The sequence below is a fragment of the Haliotis rufescens genome, unplaced genomic scaffold (assembly GCF_023055435.1).
Source record: "Haliotis rufescens isolate VD_foot unplaced genomic scaffold, xgHalRufe1.0.p SCAF_17, whole genome shotgun sequence".
Lineage (NCBI taxonomy): Eukaryota > Metazoa > Mollusca > Gastropoda > Lepetellida > Haliotidae > Haliotis > Haliotis rufescens.
The window spans coordinates 19,489,831-19,511,759 of record NW_025963857.1 but is presented as its reverse complement, the minus strand read 5'-3'; the positions used below and the strand labels follow the sequence as shown (position 1 = coordinate 19,511,759).

General features: G+C 41.8%; 1 protein-coding gene across 1 annotated transcript; it reads left to right on the top strand.

Moving 5' to 3' along the window:
- The first annotated feature begins 126 nt into the window (after window positions 1-126).
- Window positions 127-18,900, top strand: LOC124133907. The gene is made up of 11 exons (XM_046498490.2): window positions 127-194; window positions 1,421-3,082; window positions 4,706-4,856; window positions 5,668-5,933; window positions 6,535-6,627; window positions 9,332-9,473; window positions 10,337-10,501; window positions 10,865-11,060; window positions 11,454-11,569; window positions 12,727-13,298; window positions 15,255-18,900. Exons 1-11 carry the CDS (start codon window positions 137-139, stop codon window positions 15,284-15,286), a joined length of 3,453 nt encoding a protein of 1,150 aa, XP_046354446.1. The 5' UTR covers window positions 127-136; the 3' UTR covers window positions 15,287-18,900.
- Window positions 18,901-21,929: the final 3,029 nt, after the last annotated feature.

Sequence of the window (21,929 nt, the reverse complement as noted above, 5' to 3'; positions counted from 1 at the left end):
AGTTATTGTACATGCGTTTAAATATTTAGCATTTATTTTAGAAACGATATATATTTTGCATATGAAGTAAACGATACAATATGATAATTTCAGCGTTATCAGCATTTGTTATTGATGTAAGTGAAGATATGTCAAAATGGCCGCTGTTCCCTCAGAAGCAGACAAATTGCGTCAACAAATTGCATTTTTAACAAGTTAGTACATTATATCGATTTCCTATTACTGATTGTAAGTACACTACGTTAATACATGCACGAGTCCTCGTACTGCAACGAGTTAATCATGGTCACATGGTTGTGCAGGTGTTCACCATTGATCACAGTCCTCAATGTCATTGTTTACGCTATGTCTTGATTAGCTGCGCATTCTGTAGCCAAGAAACGCTCATTATTACCAAGGCTCTTACATTGGTCGAGATTCTGAGTTACAGACACATCAGTAGATTTTGCCTTGTAAAACGTAAACCCAATTTAGTTTCGTAAGTATGAAACAACTTATCGTAGGTCGACTAGGGTCTAGCCATTTATTGCAAACATGCTGGAGGTACGCCACGCCCGACTCTCCTCCAAGAAAATATAATGAAATGTCAAAAGTGTTACTAGCATAGTTGAAATTGTTGTAAATTTTATCTTAAATGGAAACATGTTTCCATTTTTATCACTGAACCTTGTTCAAAATGAATATCCCTGTTATGGGTTTTCGGATGCTTAAGAAACATTGATAGTTTTCTCACTAATCACATGAACAACTATTAAACATCTCATTCACTTATAAATGACAACTTTCTCTTAAAAACAAGCCATCATCTGGGTGTCTGCAATGTCTGTGTGATGCTACACCCCCTGTTATAGCATGAGTAACTGTGATAAACATGGCTGTCAGAAAACATATGATGTCTGAAAACCTATGATCTGATGATATAATCCCATACCATATTACTATAGGGACACGTTTAATTTTCTCGCATTAAAAAGGTTTTGGAAGGCTGATTTAATATTCTATTCAGGAGTAGTAAAGTGAGAGAATTTTTGTTCTTGGTGTTATGTTTGATATTTACAAATACTAAATTAGGCAAAAGCTTGATGAAGGTTTATGGGCCCTGAGTCATCATGGTCACTGAGTGAATTAATTTTGTAACATCAATGACTTCAACATGATCTGTGTATGGTCATGTATTACCAGTATGTTTCATTACTGGTAAGGTGTACATATTTTTTTTTTCATCTCCTATTGAAAAGAATTGGATTTGGGCTTAGGAATGCTAGACCAGGGACTTCATTTAAAAATTAAGTAGTGGTAAGTGTTTATGTAAAGCATGTTTAACATAGGTATATGCTCTTATTTCTATGCTAACATATGGAAAATATCACAGACAGAAAGAAATATCAACTGGCTAAATATTTAATTTTGCTTATTACAGATCTGATAAATTCTGCTCGTACCCCAGGACTGCCTTCTGCACCTACCATGAGACATCCATCTCAAACCTCACCAAGCTATGGGCCGGTCAGAGGTCAGATAAGGCCTCAATGGAACAACTCTTTCAATATTGGACCAAGATTTCCTACAAGTTACCCGTACGGTGTTTCTAACCGCACACCTGCTGTTGCAACACCATCCCGTGTGTTGATGGGAGCAGGTAATGTGCGGTTCCCACTAGCCAACTCAGCACCTGTTGTCTCTCCCCAGGCCCACAGAGGTGTGGGGACTTCTCTCTTTAACAGACCAACACAAATGAACAATTCCAGGACAGTGTATCAGACAAATTCAAACCAGCTAAGCAATCAAAATATGTCTGTGAGTTCAAGTAATGTGAGGAGTGTGCTAGGACCACCTATTGTTCAGCAGCAGCAGCAGCAACAACTACTGTCTCATGCTCGGATGCTTCAGCAGGATGTGTTACAAAGGCAGAGGATTCCACAAGATGCAAAGATTGGTGCTAATTTTATGCAGATGTCTCGTCACAATGCAGATATATGTGTGGTGACATCACAAGCAGGACGCACTGGCATGCTTTCCTCACAAATGCAGTCTTTACAGACGAACACCACCTCCCAGGATGTACTCACACCAGGTTACCTTGGATCTGCCCTGGTTCCGTCAAGACCTGGGGATTCTGCATCAGCCTCCAATTCTAATGGAGAACCTAAAATGCAGCAGATGGCAGTATTAATGGAGGAATTACAAAAGACACAAACTAAGATCCAAGCCCTGCAAAATCAGCTTCTGAATACCTCTCAGAACACACAGACGCAACAGCATCCGCAGCAGCCAGCTGCCTTCCAGCCTCAGGTTGCTATTCAGTCCATTGCTACTCCTGGGGCAATGGCAATGAGGATGCAGACAGCGATGGTGAATCCAACTCCTGGAATTCCAGCAGTGCATGTCTCCCCTGCTCTGGGTCACCCAATGGCCCAGACAAACAAAGTGTGGTCAAGATATGGAGCTGGTCAGCCTGTCCAGTTTGTGAGGAATATGAACAGCCAACAGGTGGTTGGGAGGCCAATAAGTGCAGCACCAGTTTGGAGCAACCTCCATGCTGGACGTCAGGTTTCTCATCGCACAGCAGCTCTGACAGGTTCCGGTTTAGTGAAGCCGTTACGTAGACATGTCTCCCCAGCAGTCATCAACACCAGGTTTGAGATGAATAGTGTGCGGTCTCAGGTGATAGGTAACAGCATCCAGCAGTCAGTCCGAGCTTCCCAGACTCGTAGGACCCAGCAGTCTGTGCACACATCAGAGGTGATGATGAGCAAGTACAAGCTACAGAAGGCAGTGCCAGGCCTTGGTCATGCTACTGCTCACACTATTGTCAGCAAGTATAAGATAGAAAAGTCAGACATGTTTGGTAGCAGAAGCATACAGATGAACTTCTTCAACAGCAAATACATGATCCAGCCTACTCGATACAGACCCAACTACTATGCACCCCGGTACATGTCCCGGTATGCCACTCGACCCACCATGTACAGGGACCCCCGGCGCTCCATGTGGAGAGGAGCCCCAAGGGTGTGGCAGACCTATCAGCAGAGGGCTGCACCGTGGAGCACACATCCACCTTCATCATACAAGCATGCCAGAGGTAGGTTCTTTAAGTGGCACATCAAAGTTGGACAGTGAAACACACTGAGAAAAGAACAATATATACAGAAGTGAAATCTCAAAGCCCTTTGAATCATCAAAATAATGCTGTGTGTCTTTTGATATCGTTGAGTTACTTAAGAATTGACCTCAATATAGTTTGCATTTATGGAGGTATAAACATGATAAACGTAAAAAAAAATGTTGTGCACACTGTGTAAATCTGTGTAAAGGATGTACACAACGTGTGCACACTAGGGCTGCAACGAATACACTATGAGGCGAATACGATTTGTATCACGAATATAGGATAATGAATATGAATAATAATTCACGAATACAATAAGTGAGAAGCTGATGTATTATTTGTTATATTCAGTGAAGCAATAACAGCATACATTATTTGACATGGTTTGTTAATGATTAATATATTATACATTTATATAATGCACTTATCCAGGTTCTAGTATCTGCTCAAATGTGACAATGACCAGTGACCACAATACTGTCAAATTAAATAGTATAAGAGTGTTTTCTTTTGAAGAAATCTATGCATATAATATGTTCTTATTGATATTTTTATGTAAATGCACATGCTTGCATATACATAAATATTCGATTCTAGTGGCCACGAATAACAAATTCAATTCATGAATGGATACGGTTCGATTCACCGAATACGCGAGTGAATCGTAACAGCCCTTATGCACACTGGTTTTTACGTTTAGAGATAAACGAATGCTAAAACATATTGATGTCAATTCTTATAAATAAATGCATCTGAAATAAACACTTCACATATTGCTTATTTAATCATTAACACAAAAGCACTGAACATGCTGAAGACAGGATGGCAATACGAAAACAGTACATATATATATCTGAAGAAGTTCACCAAATAATCACATGACACAGATTATTCTCTACATGTTTCAGCTTTATCTTAACATGCTTAAGGGGGAAGTAATTAATGTTACAGATTATATTATGACGTCCCTATGCATGCTATGTCATGATGTCACAATGCAACTGTATACACATACTGTGATGCAGTGTTGCCATGATGTCACATTGGCAGCTTTAAATTGACACTGACAGTGGTAACATTCACAATAAAAACAAATATGATTCATATACATTGTGCTACCTATTTAATGATGGACACAACTTTTTGATGAAGTAGTTTTATTCAGCCTTACGCTGCATCATTGTGGATGGCATCAGCAGTATTATTTTTAAAGAAAGGGAATACACACAATTTGTTTAGAGTGAAATACCCAGTCACATGCAGCATATTTATTGGAATTTAATGCCAGTGAGATCGGGGTTTGAGTAGGTCTTCAGCAACCCATGTTTTCCATAAAAGCAGCTATGTTTGTCAAAAGAGACGACTAACGAATTGGATGATCAGGCTCACTGACTTGGTTGATGCATGTCTTTGTGTCCCATTCATGTAGATCGATGATCATGATGTCAATCACTGGATTGTCTGGTTCAGAGTTGATTATTTACCGACTGCTGTCACAAAACAAACAAAACAAACAAATATTTGGATTTAAGAATTTATGAAACTTTACACCTCAGGCTCATTTTGCCCTGAACATACTGAACTTTGACTCTGCAGGTTTCACAGACAGGTATCCACAGTCTACATCACGGGTCTGGAAGAAGCACCAGTGGTTGTCATGGAATCACAAGTCTCGTTTGACCATGAAAAACCTTTTGCAGAAGAGGTTACAGCTATTGAAGAGATCCAACAAGCATCGAGTGTCTCGGTAAGGACTCACCATTGCAGAGTGGTGATAGTGAGATATATTAATGGTGACTATGTTGAAGAATAGAATTTGTCAAGATCCTCTCAGTAAGAACTATTCATTTTGATGTTAAAGCTATTCTGAGGGCTAGTAGTATTTCAGGTTTTAGGGTGTGTGCTCATGATATATGTTATCACTATTCCGGTTGTTAATCTTTGCTGTTACATGACAAAGGGTTGCAATTTGGACAGCAAAAGAAAGAAGAACTATATTTTTGGTATGGTTCCATTGCTCAGAGCTTCCTTATCAAAAACTACATGATTCAGGCAGTCTAAATGTCATGATGTTCAAAAGAGTTTGCAGGCAACCACATTTTTCTGGTAGTGTGTCCTGAGACTCCACAGTTCCTAGTCATATGAAGACTTTCTTTCTGACCATCATGCCACAACAATAAAAACCTGATACCATGTGAGGGGTAGTGGGGTAGCCTAGTGGTTAAAGTGTTTGCTTGTCCCGCTGAAGACATGGGTTCGATTCCCACAATGTGTGAAGCCCATTTCTGGTGTCCCCGCTGTGATATTGCTGGAATATTGCTAAAAGTGGCTTAAAGCCCTCCCTATTCACTCGCTCATTGTGGTTAATATGAACAAAAAAGTCTAAGTTTCTCTAGCGGGCGGTGGGGGTAGCCTAGGCTCTTCATGTCGAAGACCTGGGTTCCATTCCCCACATGGGTACAATATGTGAAGCCCATTTTCCAGTGTCCCCTGCCGAGATATTGCTGTAATATCGCTAAAAGAGGCGTAAAACCATACTCACTCACTATTTTTCACAGACTGAAGTTAGATCGACGTCAAAAGGCCACTGTTCGAAGACTGGCTATTGAAGACAGCCCAAAGCCAAAGACCACTGTGCAAAGACTTGCTATTGAAGACAGCCCAAGGCCAAGCTCCTCTAGACATGTCCTCATCAATGGTATACTGTACAAGTCTTCCAGTACTTCTCTGACCAAGGCTTTACCCCCTCAGCAGGCTCCATCAGCAGGGGAGGGGAGTACAGCCCTGCCCCTCATCAGCAAGAAGAAATCAGTTGTTGTCAAACGTGAGTGTGTGTTTAGAGGTTGTCTACGGGAGAGGAGCACCGCGGGACTCATGCATTATGAAAAGAATGTTCCTACAAATTGAAAATTTGGAGAAATGCATAGGTATGGTGTCGCTGAGCAGTTTTGCATCACGCCAGAAACCTATGATTGTGCGATCAAATCCCAGTTTGCCCCCATTTTGTTTCTAGGTTTGTCAGCGCCATACCTATGCTCGTTTGCTTCACCAAAGTGGTAAATGTCTGAGTCCTGAATCACTTTTGGCTTTCCTCCCACATCAAACTGAAGTGCTGTGATATAACTAGTGGTGGGACGTTACATTGATGCATCGCTGGATCAATATTGTTTACTTCTCAATACAAGTATCGATCACAGTCGCATACTGAGTATAAAGTATCGATTCATACCTTCAATGTTTGCTATAATTAACGTTACATCAAACACTAATTACTAGTAAAAATTAGTTGTGAAAATGTTGCCAACTGTAAATCGTCAGTGTGCCAGGTATTTGGCCATCCTGTCAATGAAAAAGATGGCTTATACACCACAGATAAGGAAGCTATAGCCTAGCTATCTTATAAATGTCACTCATGTTTGCTGCAGAGCTGAATGCAGCTGCCATGAAGACCATCTCTGTGAGGGGCGTCAAGTTCCGTATGGATTCCTCAGGACGCAGTCTGCAGCGTATTGACCAGAGTGAGTAGTATCGTCTTTGCTTAACACCCTTGACTATTCAACTGAATATGCTAATGTTAATGTTCTTTTGTATTTACACCTTAACTCTTTGAATTTGATGGTATTGATCATGTTGCTGACACAGACATAAACATAAAGGTGAATAGTCAGATGAACATGATTTAACCCTGATGAATATGAACTAGCCCAGATAGACATGATCTTGTCCTGAATATGAATATGATCCAGTCCTGGCCTGCTAAGCATGGCCTAGCCCAATTGAATATATGATCTAGCTCAGATGAATATGAACATGATGAAATGTCCCTGTTGAATATGAACTGTTCCTCATAAATATGAACTAACCATGCTATTAGCATTAACATGAACTAGCTCTCTGATGAACATGAACTAGCCCTGATGAACATGAACTAGCCCTGATGAACATGAACTAGCCCAGATAGACATGATCTTGTCCTGAATATGAATATGATCCAGTCCTGGCCTGCTAAGCATGGCCTAGCCCAATTGAATATATGATCTAGCTCAGATGAATATGAACATGATGAAATGTCCCTGTTGAATATGAACTGTTCCTCATAAATATGAACTAACCATGCTATTAGCATTAACATGAACTAGCTCTCTGATGAACATGAACTAGCCCTGATGAACATGAACTAGCTCTCTGATGAACATGAACTTACCCTGATGAACATGAACTAGCCCTGATGAACATGAACTAGCCCTGATGAACATGAACTAGCCCTGATGAACATGAACTAGCCCTGATGAACATGAACTAGCTCTGATGAACATGAACTAGCCCTGATGAACATGAACTAGCCCTGATTAACATGAACTAGCCCTGATGAACATGAACTAGCCCTGATGAACATGAACTAGCTCTCTGATGAACATGAACTAGCCCTGATGAACATGAACTAACCCTGACAAACATGAACTAGCCCTGATGAACATGAACTAGCCCTGATGAACATGAACTAACCCTGATGAACATGAACTAGCCCTGATGAACATGAACTAGCCCTGATGAACATGAACTAGCCCTGATGAACATGAACTAGCCCTGATGAACATGAACTAACCCTGATGAGCATGAACTAGCCCTGATGAACATAAACTAATCCTGACAAACATGAACTAGCCCTGATGAACATGAACGAGATCCCCGATGAACATGAACTAATCCTGTTGAACATGAACTAGCCCTGATGAACATGAACTAGCCCTGATGAACGTGAACTAGCCCTGATGGGCATGAACTAGCCCTGATGAACATAAACTAATCCTGACAAACATGAACTAGCCCTGATGAACATGAACAAGCCCTGATGAACATGAACGAGATCCCCGATGAACATGAACTAATCCTGTTGAACATGAACTAGCCCTGATGAACATGAACTAGCCCTGATCAACGTGAACTAGCCCTGATGAACATGAACTAGCCCTGATGAACATGAACTAGCCCTGATTAACAGAAACTAGCCCTGATGAACATGAACTAGCCCTGATGAACATACACTAACCCCGATGAACATGAACTAACCCTGATGAACATGAACAAGCCCTGATGAACGTGAACTAGCCCTGACAAACATGTACTAGCCCTGATTAACATGAACTAGCCCTGATGAACATGAACTAGCCCTGATGAACATGAACTAGCCCTGATTAACAGAAACTAGCCCTGATGAACATGAACTAGCCCTGATGAACATACACTAACCCCGATGAACATGAAATAACCCTGATGGACATGAACAAGCCCTGATGAACATGAACTAGCCCTGACAAACATGTACTAGCCCTGATGAACATGAACTAGCCCTGACAAACATGTACTAGCCCTGATGAACATGAACCAGCCCTGATGAACATGAACAAGCCCTGATGAATATGAACTAGCCCTGATGAACATGAACTAGCCCTGATGAACATGAACGAGATCCCTGATGAACATGACTTAATCCTGATGAAGATGAACTAACCCTGATGAATATGAACTAGCCCTGATGAACATGAACTAGCCCTGATGAACATGAACTAGCCCCGATGAACATGAACTAATCCTGACAAACATGAACTAGCCCTGATTAACATGAACTGGCCCTGATTAACATAAACTAGCCCTGATGAACATGAACTAGCCCTGATGAACATGAACTAGCCCTGATGAACATGAACTAGCCCTGATGAACATGAACTAACCCTGATGAACATGAACTAGCCCTGATGAACATGAACTAACCCTGATGAACATGAACTAGCCCTGATGAACATGAACTAGCCCTGATGAACATGAACTAATCCTGACAAACATGAACTAGCCCTGATTAACATGAACTAGCCCTGATGAACATGAACTAGCCCTGATGAACATAAACTAACCCTGATGAACATGAACTAGTCCTGATGAACATGAACTAGCCATGATGAACATGAACTAGCCCTGATGAACATGAACTAGCCCTGATGAACATGAACAAACCCTGATGAACATGAACTAGCCCTCTTGAACATTAGCCACACTAAATTGCTTACTTAGTGATGACTAAATGGTATTAGTTGGCCAGGCTTGGTGACAGCATTGGATGTTGTTCTTTATATCACTGCTCTTTATTTCAACCATGATTTGATAATATGGCTGAAAATACTGCTAAGTGTGAAAAACTGTGTCAAGCCGATGTATCTATTACAGCCCTGTCCCCAACCAAGTCCGTAGGTAGGAAGCAGCACAGGGCTGAGGTGAAGCGTGTGGACATAGGAGGCGTCACATTCATACAGACCAAACCTGGGACACTGGTTCGATCTACAACTGTCCGAACCAGAGCTGTGGCTAGGTAAGGTTGTCCTGGGAAATATTGGATTAATACAATGCTGAATATACTTAAATTACCATGGTTACATATAGCGTGATAACACCAGTATTTTGTTGACACCGCTTCACATCATTATTTTTACAGATAATTTTATTGTTATTACCAATAACTCTGGTGTTCTTTAGCTTCTTTTGAGTAGTATATATAAGACTTGGGGAGAAAACAACTTTTCTTGTTTTTTACTCTAGTGTACTGAAGAGGTTTTCCTATCACAAGACCTCATCTTCCCGAAGGGAGTTACCTGACTATAAAATTCCAGTTTCCACTCTTGCTGAACTAGGCTGGAATTATGGTGTTATAATTTGGCTGGACTAATGAGTCTATGCATTGTACAATCAAGATCGCGTAACAAAATCGATATCTGGTTCGTAAAACTGCTGTGCAGATTTCAGTCGATTGCAGGATTTGCAAAGCATGTGTACCGTCAACTTAGCGTCAACAGATATTTTCCAAATCTGTTCATGTTTTTAATCAAGGTGCTCACATGATTTGATACACTTTGCGAAGTAAGACCCGTTTTATTCCAATTTAGATCTTGATTATTGATCAGATCATCTTCACTGGGTACCACAATTTTGTCTTAAAGCAAATGCAAGTGATATGTCAGGTGGAATCTGATTGGTCAATAGGAGGGACATGGAAGGGACATCACTTGTAATAGCCACTGGTGGCGCTACAATCAGGCACAGAAATTCACCTTGTTCGACAGGAGTGGAAACTGGACTTTTACAGTCAGTTAACTCCCTTGCCTTTGGAAGATGTAAGACCTAGGTACAAGGTTGAGCTTTCAGTACTAATCCGTGTGTTACTGTGTTCTACTTTAGTCGTGTGAAGAGTCGAGTTATCATTGCTGCGACACACAGCCTGCATAAGGACAACACCAAATCTGTGAATGGCTACTGCGTCTTCTATAACAAGTTTGGCCGGTGCAGGCTGGGAACGCGATGTCCTTACAAGCATGATCCCACCAAGGTTGCTGTCTGTACACGGTAAGTACACGATATATCAACCATTACAATTATTGTCAGTCGTTACAATACTGTGAACCACATTCCGCTAATACCATTGAGTGAATCATATTGCGAAATTTATCCGGATAGGACAAATGTTATTTACACTAGATATTGACCTCGCTACAGCCATTGTCACATATGCTACCAAATAATAATCAAATAATATTAATTTGTTTTAGGTTGTGAATGGTCATTTTGGAGATAATGTAACTCAAATGAGATTATTTTCATCAAAACCTACAGTCACCCAAGTGTTTTGGGTAGTGTTTAGTTAATGGGGGCTGCCTGTGTTATATCATGGATCAGGTGAGCTACAGTATGAGTGACACCTTGTTGCAGGTTTCTGAGAGGCACATGCAAGGTAGAATCCTGTCCCTTCTCACACAAAGTGTCACGGGATAAGATGCCAGTGTGTTCCTATTTTTTACGTGGCTTGTGCAACCGTGACGACTGCCCTTACCTGCATGTCAAGGTCAGCAAGGATGCAGAGGTTTGCCAGGACTTTGTTCGTGGCTTCTGTCCACGCGGGGAGCAGGTGAGATTTGCCAGGATTGGATTCTGTCTTAGAGATGTCAGTGTATAGTTTCAGGATTTATATGAACTGTCATTGATTCATAATGGTTGAACAGGTTGGTTGGTGAATGTGTACGTTAATTTGTTGTGTTAATTAAGTCATGTAACAAACCTCGCCACACTAATGTCCGTTTCATTAGTTGTCTTGCCCTGTGGAAGAAAAGATGAAATCTTTACAATCATATGGAAACCAGTGAAAACTATCAAGATTATATTTAATGGCTTCCAATTTCTGTGTTTAAGAATTGTCTACACATAATCATTGGTCAACTTTTTCACAGTGATACAAAACTTTGTATTGACTTCAGATAATGATAATGAAATTGAATGCTTGACAACTTTGTGCCTGTTGTAGTGTTCAAAGAAGCACACCCTGAGATGTCCAGCATTTGCTGAATCAGGGTCGTGTCCACGAGGCAAGAAGTGTCCCATGCTGCATAAGAGAAGCGCCAAGAGACTACAGAGGAACAGGTAACATACCAGCAGTCTTGTATGGGGTGGCACGAGGTTAAGCATGCCGTTAATGGTCTGAGGATTTCCTCAATGGCTACAATGTGTTAAGCTTTGTGTCCCCAGAGTGAGTGAGTTTGGTTTAACGCCGTTTTTAACAATTTTCCAGTTATATCACGGCATGTCAGCTTAATGTGGGAGGAAAGCCCGAAGTGATGCAGGTCTCAGACGTTTACCACTTCCGTGAAACCCACGAACACGGGTATGGTGCTGACAAACCTAGAAACATAATCGAGGCGAAGCGGGATTTGAACCCACAATCATAGGTTTCTGGCGTGCCCAAGGGACGCAACTCTGCACAGCGAATCGCGGCGCCTTAGACGACCGGGCCACCCGTGCCCCCTTGTGTCCACAGAATTTTATTTGCCCATCTGGGTCTCGTTCCACAAAGCGATCTTAGCGCTAAGATGATCGTCACTCCCATACTTTAACATAGGCTTACGATAGTCGTAGTGCAAAGATCGCTTTGTGGAATGGGGTCCTGGGGTAGGTTGTACCTGTCTGATTGAGTGACATTGTCCCTTGATGGCATGGATTATTGCTCATGCTGTCAACCAGTGGTTTGCCTGGCCCATCGCCAGTTATTTACAGGCTGGCGTTGATAGAGCTGGAATATTGGTGTTGGTATTGGTCTTCAACAACCCATGCTGGTGTTAAGAGGCGACTATTGAGTGGTCAGGCTGGTTGATGCATGTCATCATATGTCAATTATGTAGATCGATGCTCATTATATCAATCACTGAATTGTCTTATCCAGAATTGATTATTTACGGACTTCCGTCATATAGTTAGAATATTGCTGAGTTGATTGATGCATATCATCGTATCCGAATTGCGTAGATGATGCTCATGATGTCAATCACTGGATTGTCTGATCCAGACTTGATTATTTACAGACTTATATGGCTGGAATATTGCTGAGTGCTGTGTTCAACAACAAACAAAACATGTCAATCATCAAGTTTTTCTATTTTGTGTTTATCTGACAATGTTTAAGATAATGTGTCGGTGGCTTGAATATCCTGCTTAGCTATTGAAACCTGTGGCAATGTTTCTATGTCTATTATCTGCAATTTGCTGGTACAGTGTTTTCTATGGTTAATGTGCTTTTTATTTAGGCCTAATGGTTCCGCGAAGAGGCAATCTGAGGGTGTGACGGGAACAGAAGCAGAAACTGCATCCGACGAGGCTACAGCTTCAACAGCTGCTGATACTGCTGCCAGACAGACAGTAAAGGCAGATGGAACCACAGACACAGAAGAATACTCTAGTCAAAAGACATCTGTTGATGCCTCGACCATGGCATGTGATGATTTGCCAGATTTAAGCTCAAGCACAGCCACAGGCACTACCATGGATTCCGAATCTGGGCCCAGTACAATGCCAGTGCTTGAAGCTATGTCAGATCTTGCAGAAAAGTCGGAAGGTGATTCTGTGAATGATTCCAAGCATGCTGGATCAGAAGTGAAGACTGTGACTGCACCGACAGAGGAAACAGCAACATGTGATGGTGGTGAGGCTGCCAGTGCACAAGCAGGTGACAGTAAGACCACAGCAGACAGTTGTGTTCAGACAAATGATCCAGACTCCCCTTCTCCAGAGAAGTTACCTTCGTTCATATCCCTGGCAGACATCAGTGTGAGTGAGGAGAACCTTGGGAGCAAGACTGAGGAGGGGCAGTCCAACACAGGTGAGTTGTCACATCACCCTGGATCATGATCTTCAGCCTACATACAGCCTCAACAGTTTCAATCTTGCAGATACTGGAAGGGTTGGTTGGTTGGTTTCTTGTTTAACGCTGCACTCAGCAATATTCCAGCTATATGACGGCAGTCTGTAAATAATCGAGTCTGGACCAGACAATCCAGTGAAAAATATCATGAGCATCAATCCACACACTTGAGATCGATGACATGCATCAAGTAAGTCAGTGAGCCTGACCACCTGATCCCGTTAGTCGCCTCTTACGACAAGCATAGTCGCCTTTTACAGCAAGCATGGGTTGCTGAAGACCTATTCTACCCCGGAATCTTCACGGGACAGATACTGGAAGGGGGTACAACACTCACTGTGTTCGAAGATGGTTACTAATCATTCTTCTTCTTGTCACAATTGTATTTCAAGGGTTTCACCTGAACATGTGTACCCCGTGAAGATTCAGGTTAGAATTGGTGTTCAGCGACCCTTGCTTGTTGTAAGAGGTGACCAACGGGATCTGGCGGTCAGGCTCGGTGACATGGTTGATGCAAGTCGTATTCCATTGCGTAGATCAATGCTTGTGATGACAGTCACTGGATTGTCTGGTCCAGACTTGATCATTTACAGACCGCTGTCATATAGCTGGAATATTGCTGAGTGTGGTGTAAAAAAAGAAACCTAAACATCTTTTGGAGTGCCCTGTGACGATTGAAGAAATATGCATTTTTACAACCTTTCAATTTCGTTTTTTTAAAAGACTAGTCAGAGGGCAAGTGGAATTTTTATTTCACTAGTCCTCACAGTGTGTAGCTAGTCCTGCTTGAACAAGACAAAAATGTTTGCAATGTTTTCATTTTCTGTCAGCATGGTCAATTTTGTTCAGTCCCAATTTGTAGCAAAATTGAATTATTGAGAGCTGGTCCAGAATTATAGCTGTCAGATGCTACTACATGTACTAGTCCGTGTTAGATTTTCATTTGTCCTCGGCACAATTAAGAAGTCTCGAACTAGAAGACTAGTGGACTAGCTTGAATTTTGAAGGCTTTTTTTTTTTATCACTGTCTATGTGTTTATATTAAAGACAAACTGTAAATTATTTTACCTCCATAATTACTAGTGGTGGGACGATACACTGATGTATTGGTGGATCACGATTTTTACTTCTCAATACAAGTATCGATCACAGTCACACATGAAGTAAATAATATTGATTCTGACCTTAAACGTTTGCTTTAATAATTGTTCCACTAAACACTAATCAGTAGTGCAAGTTGATAGTGAGAACATAAATATTTTCATTTGTTGTGCCATACTTGACACTACCAACTGTAAATCGTCAGTGTGCCAGGTATTTGGCCATCCTGTCTATGAAAAAGATAGCTTACTCACCGGAGAGAAGTGCACATGCAATTTGTGATACATACCGGAGTAAGGTATCAAGGTATCAAGGTATCAAGGTATCAAGGTATCATGATACTTATCGGATCTCACAGTTGGTGTGTCATCCCAGCCCTAATTATAACTGTTTACTTAACCAGTGACCGCCTCCGTGGTCTAATGGTAGAGTGTCCGCCCGGAGAGCGGAAGGTCCGGGGTTCGATCCCCAGCCGCGTCATACCAAAAGACGTTAAAAGATGGTACTTGTTGTTACCCTGTCTGGCACTCTGCATTAAGGGGCTAAAACAAGGACTGGTCAGCTCGGAGTCAGTATACTGTGTCTGGGTGGGGTATTCATGTTAAACTGCGGCATGGTATCTCAGTGTGCTAGCACTATAAATCGGCATCAGTCCGGACTAGTGCAAGCAGCCAGACAGACACATACACGTGCATGCACGTCGCTATATAAGTGCAATAATCTTGGACGCGACATTAAACTCTATTCCACCACACTTAACCAGTGTTAACAAGGAATCCTTTTCTCAAAGTTCTTTTTTTCTGTGTGTTTCAGACACGTCCCTGCACATCCGGCCTCGCTTGTGATGACAACTTACTGTACTTTCCTACGATTGTCATTGTAGCAGTTTATGGAGGCACTAGCAAGAAAGTGCATGGCGGACAACTTCTTCATTAACACTTGAATTGAATATCTGTGCAGATACTAGCTCTGTGATGGAACATGAGCACTTTAGCCACATTTTCCTACCAACACTTATAAAGCATGTATGGAGCAAGTACATGTATTGGGTTGTTGGTGAAGTTGTCAGCCATGTTTTTTCTTGTTGCTTGCAGTATTTGTTAAGTGAAACTCCTGGTACAAGACAGAGTGTGTGTAATATATTATAAAATCATTTGTAACAAAAAGCGATTATTTGTATCTTTGTATATTGACATTGCTGATCATGGTCTATGTTTGCTCTGTGATTGGACAAATAATCAATCTTGTATATTCAGTGTTACTGGACGATGTAGACATATTTGATGTACCGGTAGTGATCCAGATGTATTGAGATGATGTGTTGTGGACTAAGCTAGCCTGGCTGGCTGGCTGGCTGTTTGTGATGTGATATGACGCTGATTGTTATGACTCACCTGGCCTGAAACACCTGGATGAAAATGTATCCCCTTTCTGAAATCTTTCACTTATTTGTATTTTTTGTAGTTTCTCTGAGCTGAGCTAATGTTTGATTTGATGTGTTTTGGCTTAAATTGAATCAAATGTGTCCATAAACTCCTGATGTTCAATTAGGATGCATGGCAGCTACATTTGATATTCTATTAAACATCTTGATATGAGCTATAGTGAATGCCTGCAGAGTTTAAGAGATGAAGAGACAGTAATGTTCACTTATAGGCTTCTGGATGACTTGCGATAATAATGAGCTCTTACTCTCATACTTTCAGTCTAAGCTTGAAATGAAAATACAAGAACTGTTAGGTACAACATGTTCAGGGTAGGCAAAAACTATATTTTGTATATAGAATATTGTCTCTTCATGGGGACTCAGGTGGCCCAGTGGTTGAAGGTGACATGACCGTTTTGCAGAGTAATGTACGTTAGCCATGTCAGGATCTGCTTGGGGTTGGTTTGATACCCAGATTCTCCCTGATTTTTGCGCTTGACATATCAATGCCATACTTGTGCTCATGGGTTTAACCAAAATCGTAGATGTCTACACTATGCGTCACTTTGGCTTTTCCTCTCACATTAAGCAGATATCACTGAAATTCTGTTCAAAGCAAGGGTAATCCCAGTTGACTCACTGTAAGATCTTAAGTTGTCATGATGAACTGCAAAATTGTTTATGTTGTGTTTAGCACTTTCTCTCATTAAGATTAGTTTTGTTTGTATTTGTTTTAAAGATTTATGTACCAGGGCCGTGTTTTATGAAGCAGTCATAATGCTACGATTGTCGTTACTCCCATACCTCAACATGGACTTACAATATTTATATCACCACAATCGCTTTGTGAAAAGGACCCTGCCTGTTAATTATGTTGACAGTATTTTCATGAGAAAACTATGGAAACAGTTCAGATACATCTATGGTTGTTGAATTAACAACTTCATAAATAAATTAATATATTGATGTTTTCAGTTTCAAATGTGGAAAACTGAATCTGATTGTGAGTCTTGTTTTCCAACAACCATTTGACAAACTATTATGATTGCTCTTGGCTTCAGGTACGTGGTTGCTGGCAACTTGATGTTTAGTGTTAGTGTTTCCTTGTGTGAGTGTCAGTGATGTGGTTGTGTGATCATTTTCTGGCTCTAGCTTTTTTTATTACAAGCAATTCAGAAGCCAAAGGTTTTTAGTGATCTCTTCATTAACACATTTATAAACTAGCACTGAACCACACAGAACTACCGTATATCATTGTCTATGATGTGACTTTTAGTACCTGGCATGAGGGGGTATATGACAGGGTTGTACTATTGTACTATGCATGAGGGAGAAGATCTCACAGTATTTTTTTGTAGCTGTTTCACTTACCACTGGCAATGTCAACCGGCGTTGAAACTAACTTGAAAGACAGTCTGGCATTGACGTATATATTTTTTTGTTGTTGAAACATTTGCAACTTTGTATGACCTGCTGATGTTCTTCACTCGGATCACAGTATTGACTGATATAAATTAGCATTGATTTTGAATGTTTCTACGGGAGTCGTATAATCGTATTATAGGCTTGGAGGTATTATAAACAGTGATATACGGTAGCCACACTGTCAATCTGTACTTGTTTCTTGAGTCGAGTCCATTCAGGTTGATTTACAGGTCAACGACATTGATCATTTTGTGTTCTTGTCAGACAACCACAGGCTACAGCATTATGTTTGCTGACAAATTCATGTGCTATTCCCGCCATGCTGACATCCGACATCTGTGACATGGCAATACTTGCAGTATCATAGATGTTGTCAATACTTGTGATATCATACGCATTGTCAATACTTACAGCATTGTACTTATTGTTAGAATTGCAGTATCATACATATTGTCAATACTTGCAGTATCACATTTGCAATACTTCATGGGTTTATGCACTATGTTGTTCCATCACTTGTGAATAAGTACAGCTGGTTTGCAGTGTAGGAGCTACTTTTAGCCGTTATTTCTTGTGCAACATGTGCCATAGCTTTTTGCCCAGCTACTCTACACATTGCTTCAAAAGGAGGCAACAGTAGTGTTCGCACAAAGTCCTTATACGGAGTAGGGCTCGTTGGACTTCCATACTTCATTCGCTAACTAAAAATAAGCTTGCACCACTACTACACTGCATAGTGTCTGTATGTATTCACGGGCGACGGAGGAATGTAGTGTATACAAACCTGTGAAGTATTCACATTATCATCCATCGTAATAGCATGTTCAGGCTAGACCAAATCTTATTCTTGCTTCACAGAATGTCTGAACATTGTAAGAAAGAAATGTTGCAATCTTATTATAAAATGAGATCTTAGTTTTTGCTACCGCTAAACAAAGATCTGAGGACAACCATTACGACCTTTCGTGAATTTTGACCGACCAATGAAATTACTGACAAGAAATCGACATTAGCCAATGAGAAGGCAGCTTTCTCGAGCTTTTCGACACTAGTTTCAAACTGGCGACTATGCTTCGAAACATATTTTGACGGATTCTCGATTAAAAAATTTAAAAGTGATAAGAAATTCTGGAATGGTTTACAGATGGCCTAGATTGTATGGATATAATCATTAAACCTGTAACTGTTGTTAGGAATACCCTCTGTTAAATATTTCAAGGTTGCATGACACATTCTGACTGTCACTTTCATGATCTGGTAAGTGACGCTCTGATTGGTTGGATTAAAGGTCGATCTGATGTGACCCATAATGGGATGTCCTCAGATCTTTGTTTAGCGATAGCGAGAACTAAGATCTGATTTTAATGAGATTGGAAATGTTGTTTGGGTTGATTTGAGTTCATTTTCAAAAAGAAACCTTGAAATTAAAGTGAAAGCAAAAGGATGTTTAACCATGTTAAAAAAAATAATGTTTTTCTTCAGAGACAGCATTTTGCAAATTGATGTGCAGAATCTTCTGTAACACAAGAAAAAATATTGGTCTGGTTTCTGTAACTACCAGATTATACAACTCACTTATTCATAATAAACCTGTCAATGATTGTATAATCCTACTGTTTTGTTATTATCGTGATTATCGTGCACCCTGTGTGGACCTGGGTTAGAGGATGTCGCCAGCTCTCTATAGCTTGTCACACTGTGGGACCCAGGTTAGAATAGGTCCCCAGCTCTCTATGGCTTGTCACACTGTGGGACCCAGGTTAGAATAGGTCCCCAGCTCTCTATGGCTTGTCACACTGTGGGACCCAGGTTAGAATAGGTCCCCAACTAACTATGGCTTGTCACACTGTGGGACCCAGGTTAGAATAGGTCGCCAGCTCTCTATGGCTTGTCACACTGTGGGACCCAGGTTAGAATAGGTCCCCAGCTAACTATGGCTTGTCACACTGTGGGACCCAGGTAAGAATAGGTCCCCAGCTCTCTATGGCTTGTCACACTGTGGGACCCAGGTTAGAATAGGTCCCCAGCTAACTATGGCTTGTCACACTGTGGGACCCAGGTTAGAATAGGTCCCCAGCTCTCTATTGTTTGTCACACTGTTGGGCCCAGGTTAGAATAGGTCCCCAGCTCTCTATTGTTTGTCACACTGTGGGACCCAGGTTAGAATAGGTTCCCCAGCTCTCTATTGTTTGTCACACTGTGGGGCCCAGGTTAGAATAGGTCCCCAGCTCTCTATTGTTTGTTACACTGTGGGGCCCAGGTTAGAATAGGTCCCCAGCTCTCTATTGTTTGTCACACTGTGGGACCCAGGTTAGAATAGGTCCCCAGCTCTCTATGGGTTGTCACAGTGTGGGACCCAGGTTAGAATAGGTCCCCAGCTCTCTATTGTTTGTCACACTGTCGGGCCCAGGTTAGAATAGGTCCCCAGCTCTCTTTTGCTTGTCGCACTGTGGGACCTAGGTTAGAATAGGTCGCCAGCTCTCTATTGTTTGTCACACTGTGGGACCCAGGTTAGAATAGGTCGCCAGCTCTCTATTGCTTGTCACACTGTGGGACCCAGGTTAGAATAGGTCCCCAGCTCTCTGTTGCTTGTCACACTGTGGGACCCAGGTAAGAATAGGTCGCCAGCTCTCTATGGCTTGTCACACTGTGGGGCCCAGGTTAGAATAGGTCCCCAGCTAACTTTTGTTTGTCACACTGTGGGGCCCAGGTTAGAATAGGTCGCCAGCTCTCTATTGCTTGTTACACTGTGGGACCCAGGTTAGAATAGGTTCCCCAGCTCTCTATTGCTTGTCACACTGTGGGACCCAGGTTAGAATAGGTCCCCAGCTCTCTATTGCTTGTCACACTGTGGGACCCAGGTTAGAATAGGTCCCCAGCTCTCTGTTGCTTGTCACACTGTGGGACCCAGGTTAGAATATGTCGCCAGCTCTCTATTGCTTGTTACACTGTGGGACCCAGGTTAGAATAGGTTCCCCAGCTCTCTATGGCTTGTCACAGTGTGGGACCCAGGTTAGAATAGGTCCCCAGCTAACTATTGCTTGTCACAGTGTGGGACCCAGGTTAGAATAGGTCCCCAGCTAACTTTTGTTTGTCACACTGTGGGGCCCAGGTTAGAATAGGTCGCAAGCTCTCTATTGCTTGTCACACTGTGGGACCCAGGTTAGAATAGGTCGCAAGCTCTCTATGGCTTGTCACACTGTGGGACCCAGGTTAGAATAGGTCCCCAGGTCTCTATTGCTTGTCACACTGTGGGACCCAGGTTAGAATAGGTCCCCAGCTAACTATTGCTTGTCACACTGTGGGACCCAGGTTAGAATAGGTCCCCAGCTCTCTATGGCTTGTCACACTGTGGGACCCAGGTTAGAATAGGTCCCCAGCTCTCTATGGCTTGTCACACTGTGGGACCCAGGTTAGAATAGGTCCCCAGCTCTCTTTTGCTTGTCACACTGTGGGGACCTGGGTTAGAGGAGGTCCCCAGCTCTCTATGGCTTGTCACACTGTGGGACCCAGGTTAGAATAGGTCCCCAGCTCTCTATTGCTTGTCACACTGTGGGGACCCAGGTTAGAGGAGGTCCCCAGCTCTCTATGGCTTGTCACACTGTGGGACCCAGGTTAGAATAGGTCGCCAGCTCTCTATTGCTTGTCACACTGTGGGGACCTGGGTTAGTGGAGGTCCCCAGCTCTCTATTGCTCATCACTTCCTGGGGACCTTGGTCGGGATAGGTTCCCAGCACTGTATTGCTTGTGGTGAGAGGCAACTAAATTCCGTCTGGAGAGTGGAAGGTCCTGGGTTTGAGTCCCGGCTGTGTCATACCAAAAGACGTTAAAAGATGGTACTTGTTGTTACCCTGCCTGATGCTAGACATTAAGGTGCTAAAACAAGGCCTGGTTGGCTCAAGTCAGTTTACTGTGTCTGAGTGGGGTATTCATTGTTATCTCAGTGGGCTAGCACTATAAATCGGTATCAGTCCGGACTAGTACAAACAGCCACACACACTCACATGCATGCACGTCACTATATAAGTTCAATAATCTTGGACGCGATGTTAAACGCCATTAAACCTCACCTGAAATGGGGACAACATTTCTCATTTCTTCACCACTGAAGTTACAATTACATGAATGAAAATTTGCATGCTCATCCATTAGACAATCTAGTAGTTGATTCTTACCTGTGTTGCACAGAGACCATGTTTCAGTTTTATATATAGGACTAGTAACAGTACTAAGTTGGAAGTGAACAGTGTCTTGATGGAGGCGTCAAATGGCTTCTAGATCAAGGACCATATTTCCTCTTTAGGTTTGTATTGCAGATCTCCAGATAAGCTTTTGGTGTTGTGGGTATTTTACCCATGCATTTTAAAATCACTGGGTATCAGTAATTCTATCTGGGTATTCAAATTTCTGTTACCCACTAGTTTTTACACATGTAGGTATTTAAGTTAAATATTTAAAAACACTATTCATCTAGTCCCTGCAAAATGGTGTCGTGTGGGTTCGAGAGCTTTATAGGACTAAAAAATACCACGATACTTCCACAAGAAAGTGGGATTGCAAATGATCATGATGTAACTGTCATCGTGGAGTTTGGCAAGGTTGACGGAATGCCCGTTTATAATTTCAAAATAAGTTGC